The 6,737-nt window shown below is 26.6% G+C and overlaps 1 protein-coding gene across 2 annotated transcripts; it reads right to left on the bottom strand.

Annotated features, from left to right (window-relative positions):
- Positions 1 to 32: 32 nt before the first annotated feature.
- On the bottom strand, positions 33 to 5,195 carry LOC103571947 (dnaJ homolog dnj-5). 2 transcript variants are annotated; one of them, XM_008550301.3, is made up of 5 exons: positions 4,918 to 5,195; positions 2,365 to 4,429; positions 1,791 to 2,006; positions 1,473 to 1,705; positions 33 to 466 (listed from the first exon to the last, which is right to left on the bottom strand). In XM_008550301.3, exons 2-5 carry the CDS (start codon positions 4,414 to 4,416, stop codon positions 340 to 342), a joined length of 2,628 nt encoding a protein of 875 aa, XP_008548523.1. In that variant the 5' UTR covers positions 4,417 to 4,429; positions 4,918 to 5,195; the 3' UTR covers positions 33 to 339. The 2 variants fall into 2 exon arrangements, with proteins under 2 accessions (XP_008548523.1, XP_008548524.1); XM_008550302.2 differs by lacking the exon at positions 4,918 to 5,195 and adding an exon at positions 4,518 to 4,623.
- Between the last annotated feature and the right edge of the window lie 1,542 nt (positions 5,196 to 6,737).

Here is a 6,737-nt window from a genome sequence, read left to right as displayed (position 1 = left end):
TTTGTTCCTCTTTTTTTTATTTATTGAGAAAAAATTATTTTCTCATTTTATTTTTGTTCATATATAATATCACTGATTGACAATAGTGGTCAATATTTAAATATCAATAGTTAATAGTAATGTGGAAAAGCGACGGGGTATAAAAAAGAAAAAAATAATAATAATAATAATAATAATAATAATAATAATAATTGATATAAGAAATGGAAATGAGAAGAAAAAAAGTAACTGATATGAGTAGACAAAAAATAAACGGTGGATCCATTAGCCATAATCGATATACAAAGTGCACTGCTAAGAGATCATAAAAACGCTCATTTATATTAAATATAAAATGAATTATTTGCGTTTTGTTTTACGTCGACGATTATCACTTTTTGTGGTCGGCTGTTCTGTTGTAGTAGTCGACGTTCCCGATTTATTGTGTGTGTACAAATTATTTAAAAAGTCTTCAAAATCAGCGTCACTAAAAAGAAAAAAAATATATACATATATATATATAGTAGTATTTAAAATATACTATAAAGTAAAAGACCCATTACCCGCTCACTTTGAATTGGACTGAGATTAAACCATTCAAAATAAATTGATAAAGTAAATGAAAAATCTTTTTTTTTTTTTTTGTTTTTATAAATACTTATTTGTATTTTCATGGTGACCACAGATTTTTGAAACTCAAATTCCCTGACTTTTCCAGGTATTTCAGTCAAATAATTTAAAAATTTCCTGTCCATATGTAGTTATATTAAATCATTAGAAATATTTATTTAATTCAAAATAAAATGGCATAAGTCAGTTCAATAAATAATCAATCATTGTCTTTAAATGAAACTTTATTTTATTATTTGTCAATGTTCATACGTTTTTTTTTATTTATTAAATGAATAATTTTTTATTTTTTATTTTAAATTTATGATTTTATATAACTTACTCTATAATAAAATATAAATAAATTTATTATTTTCACTAGAATAAATTTCATAAATAAGAACGTTTTATAGAATATTAATAAAATATTAATCAAGTACGCGAATAATAAATATAGTGAAACTGATTAGTTCAATACTTATGTATACTTTTAATGTTATTGGTTTCATAACTTGTCAATATGCATGTTAATAGCTTCAAGATCCTGACGATTGGTTTCTACTAAGACTTTTTTTTTTCTAACAGCCTTCTTAATTCAAACTGCTTCATTTTTTCGCTATTGGAATCAATTTCTACTAATTTTTTTTAAAAATGGTATTACAGGTGCATTCGCGCCACGCCACTTTTCTAACAGTTTTGACAGAAAAAAAAAATATCGGATTTTTTCATTCAAAAAAAAAAATAAAGTAAAAATTTTTCCAGCTTTGTGACGAAATTCCCTTACATTTCAGGTTTTTCAGAAATGTGGCCACCATTTAGGGTCTTTTAGCTTATATCACAAGTAAAAGTTAATATTTTAAAAATTAATATAAAATATGACATACGTTGCATTGGAATCCATATGTTGTCGCTTTTTATTACCACTGCTGGGTGACTGAGTCGACGGCCGTTGTCCCAAAACGATTCGATATTGAACACTATGTGTATTCGCCCGTAAATGTTTAAGATTACCAGCTTGACAAGCAGCCCAATCAGTGACATCATAAACAGCTCCTTCCATACAAGCATAATAATGCCATAAAAACCCCATAACTCGTGATTCTGCCCAAATATCTCCCTAATAATAATCATTAATTATAATTAATTCATTTTTATTAAAATTTAGCCAGTAATTTAAATAATTTATATTATAGTCAGCTTACTTCTTTAGCACTGTGACGAATTTTACACTGACTACAAAATCTCGCTGCATAACAAGGTCTCTGAGTCGGAATCCGTTTGTGCCTCGATCCACAATTTGTACATCTTATTGTATTTGCTGCTTGTTCCATTTTTCGATGCAATTGAGATAATAAATCACTTAATTCACCCCAAGCTGCTTCAACTTGCCTAGACTGATCAAATGCTTGTCTTCGTTCCTAAATACAATAAAAAAATACATTGGGATCAAAATTTTTATGACATTTATGACTTGGAAATTAAAAGTTATATAAAAATAAGTTAATTCAAACTGGACTGTTTTCATGGATAAAGATCCAAAACATTAAATAGAATATTTCATTAGATGCGTAAAGTTATCAATCGAATGAAATTATTCTCGTCCGGAAATTTCAGTGTACATCTGAGAACTTCTCATTTTAAATTTCCATTTTCTAATTTAAGTGCAACAAGGACCGTTTCGTTTGATCATATAGGAGTAAGAAAGAAAATAGATGGCAAATCTTCTTAAACTAATTCGCTTTTTATTTAAAATAAAATTTTGAAAGGAGAACTTACGGGTTCGCCTATAATGTCGAAAGCATGAACAAGAATTTTAAATGCTTCTTCAGCACCTGGTTGACTATTTTTATCCGGATGAACTAAAAAGGCCTGACGTTTGTAATACTTTTTAATATCATCATCAGAACACGTCGGCGTGACTCCCAGTATACTGTAAGGATCCTTTCCTTTGCAAGCAAGCAATCTTTTCATAGCTTCTTCTCCAGTACTCGGCAGTGATATATTTGTCTCCAATCTACCTGGTATCCAATTTGTATTTTCTTCTCTATCTAATTTTTTATTATTTGTTTTAATACGCCGCCAAAATGCAAATTTACTATTACCAATCAAATTGTCTAGTCGTTTTCCTATGGCATTTAAAAAACGTATTTTCGGAAATGTCGATACTATATAAGCCCACGAGTATTTTAAATATAATACAGTGTGACACCACATGCATTTAATAAATTGAATCACAAGGTTTGTACTCATACTCACTACATCTGATATAAGATGCAGTAACCATGTACAAATTTTTATAAATAATTTACACCAACGATTTGCATATTTATTTAAATTTTTACAAAAATCTTTTATCGGAAAATCACGATTATCTCGTTTGCGATATTTCTGACCTTTTTTTATTTGCTGAGCTTTCTCTGCGTGAAAACGTTTTGAATTTTTATCTTTTATCAATTTCTTATCATCTTTACCACCTTTCCCATTACTGTTATTTATATTATTACTACTACTGTTATTATTATTATTGAGCGGCTGATTCTTATCAATTTTTTCTGTCATCGTCGCTTGATTAAAATTACAAAATGAATTATTAAGATTATTATTTATTTGAATTGGACGTTTTTGCATACTACCAGCTGATTTAATATTTCCATTTTGTAATTTATTGTTATTCAAAGTTTCATCTTTATCATTTTTTTTCGATGTCCTTATACTTTTACGTTTTTCAAACTGATCTGATCGATTAAATCCATCGATTTCATGAGACTCACTGTGAATTTCAAGATTGTCAAGTGAAACCCAACGGCGTGATAAATTTTGATTGTTTTTATTATCAACTGATTTTTTGGGAACTTGAATTTTCGGTGATCCATGATCGTCACTCCCCGATGAATTCTGACGTTTCAATGATCCGATTTTATTTTTGCTTTTAGAGTTTTTACCAGTTGTTTTTTTAAGTCCATTGTCTGACTGTGTTTTAGTGCTCAGTATATTTAGAGGCGATGAAGGAGCCGGAGCTGATTTAGTGAGAACAGATGAGTATGAAGGTCTCATAGGTTTGACTTCAGCGACAATTCTCTGTTTTTTCGGTTGTAAACCATGTCCACTTTTGGGTATTTCTTCCGGTTCTTTCGTATGTTCACTGCTAATTTTCATTGGATTTTGAATTTGAGTGACATTCGGTGAGCTACCAAATGGACTGTAAGTACCAGATTGATTGGGTACCCAGTTACCGACAAGATTATCAATAAGTTGCTTGCCATTTGAGTTCTGATGAAAATTGTTATGCTGAACTGGTACTCGCGGCTCATTAAAGAGTCCATACTCACGATCTCTACTCTGGTGACCATTAAAACCAGACAAATTATTAACTTGGCATTGTTCTGATACAATTACTGGTCCGTTACCGTAAATTACATTGATGTAATTACCACCGCCGACGTCAATCGTCCCAATCAAGTCATTGTTTTCATTTATTCCTAAATGATTAACTGTCTGGGGCGAAAAGTAAATGGGATCTCCGATATTATTGGTGTTATATCTCGATACATCTTGCATATAAATTGGTGATGGTACAGAATTAACTGGTAATATATTTTGAGTCTGGTGAATCTGGTGCGATACCGGTGGCGACTGATTTGTTGTAGAATAATTTAAACTATTGCTTGTCAAATAGTGTCCCCAAGTTGGTGTCGTTGTCTGTGACTGGGTTACGCCAAATTGGACGTAATTTTCACTAGGACTTTTCAAATCCGCAGTCATTGCGTCTATTATTTTATCCAATGACATACGCTTTGATTCACCAGGCGATTGTTGCCGTTCCGCCATCTCTTATTAACTTCTAAAACATATGGAATAATTAATTATTAATTCGTCATTAATTAAATATAATTAATAATTCTTCTTTTTTTTTAATTTCAAATATTAACTTTTATATTTCACCACTCAAACAATTGTTATCATAATAAATAAATAAAATAAATACTCTACAATGATAAAACTGTTTTATAAAAAAAAAAGTATTTTAAACATAACCAAACTTTTAAAAAAAATATCACACATATTTTTGTCAACAACAAAATTATATTTCCTTATGTTTTATAATAAACGTCATTCATTTTTGTATTTTATTTCACTGACATATTTTTTGTATTAAAAAAAAAATTGATTTGTTTTATCGCAGGTATAATTTAAAATTAACTCTGTAAACAAAAATAAAAAAAATTCCACTAGTGTTATTAATGATACGACTTAAATAATTACTTATAATCATAATAATTATTATAATTATAATAACTTATTACTAAATTACAGTAATTAATTACAAACCATGCGGCTAATAGATAAAAGATTATGCAGCCATATAGTTCTCGTCACAAAATAACTCACAAATTATTTAAGACAAAGAATGATAAATAAAATTGTTATTATTATTGTTATTAATTTTATTATTATGATATTTCCTTTGTTGATTTAAATAATAAAATTATTTAATCACTTTTTTGCTGGCATATTATTTCACAACTTTTAGTAGTTTCCATATAAAGTAATGAATAGAAGCGCTATATGCGCACATTTGCACATTGTATATATATATATACTATATATATTTTATATATATTTGTGTGTATAGTGAAATTTTATATTAATGTATACACTTATATGTACGTAATTATATTATAATTTAAAATTATTAAAATGGATAACAATTTTTGAAATTTGAATTTTTAAAGAGCGCATTTACTTTTGTTGGAAAAATAAAAATTATTACTTATTATAAATGCAATTAATTAGTTTTAAAACAATTGACATGCATTCACATCATGTACATTTTTATATAATGTGTGTAGGGATAAATTATCGGTAAGAAAGAAAATTTTTTTTAAAATGATTAAACGTATAACGGATTTTTAATGTAAACCTGAAGTTAGCAGACAATTAATAATTTTTTGGATTTGTTATTCAACAGCAATTTAAAAAAAAAATAAAAAAATGCACGTGTAGAAAATTTAAAAAACTATAAGTGCAATTTTTTAAAATATTATTTTTTTTATTGTATATCATTTTAAAGAAAATTCAAAAATTAGACGTCGTCTAATTCAGTATCATATTTTTGATTTAAAAGTTAAAGATGAGAGATTTATTTATATATAATATCAATTTTATTATATATATGTAATTGATACATTATAAAATTATCATTTAATATTTATATATTCATATATTTATGTTATTGAAATTTATTATAGAAAAAATGATCCTGAAGTTGACATGATTCTGAAATTAATCGTCTAATAATTTTTGAATTTTTCTAATAACAATAAATGTAAAAAAAAAATATTTTGAAAAATTGCACCTATAGATTTTTAAATTTTCTACATGTGCATATTTTTACTTTTTTTTTTTAAATTAAATTTGAAATAAAAAAATCCAAAAATTGTTAGTTGTCTGCTAACTTCAGGATTATGAAGTTGACGGACAATTTTTGAATTTTTTTTAAATAAATAAATTACCAAATTAAAAAAACAAAAATATGCACATCTAGACAATTAAAAAAATTACAAGTGCAATTTTTTAAAATCATTTTTTTTTAATTCATTATATTGTAAAAAAAAATCAAAAACAGACGTCAGTTAATTTCAGTATCATAAAAAAAATCGGAGAAAAACTTATAAATTTAAATTTTAAAAATAAAAATTTCTATTTATAATAATAATTAATACTCAAGGTCTCATTATCTAATCAATATTTTTTTTATTACTTCTATTATTTACTATTAAAAAAGAAATGTTCATTTATTACCTTCATATTTAATGTACAATTACATTATCCATTAATCCATCAAACAAGACCGGATGTAATTTAAATAAACTAATTAAAAACACGTAGATATATAAATATATAACAACAATAAATAATTATATGAATGTAATGATTAAAGTATAAATCAATAATCACTTTTACATATTTAATGTATGCTAAATACTGGATACAAATTAGCGCGGGAGAATTCAGTGTTTTCAACAAAAAATTCCTAGAATTCAAGTTGACAGTTAGCACAGACGATGACGAGTTTATAAGAATTTAATTGGTCTAGAAAGAACTGGCTTCATTGATATTTGAAACTGGGCTTTAAGGCATCAGTTGAA

Source organism: Microplitis demolitor, chromosome 5 (genome assembly GCF_026212275.2).
Source record: "Microplitis demolitor isolate Queensland-Clemson2020A chromosome 5, iyMicDemo2.1a, whole genome shotgun sequence".
Classification (NCBI taxonomy): Eukaryota; Metazoa; Arthropoda; class Insecta; order Hymenoptera; family Braconidae; genus Microplitis; species Microplitis demolitor.
The sequence above is the reverse complement of the archived record's forward strand: the minus strand, read 5'-3'. Positions and strand labels throughout refer to the sequence as shown.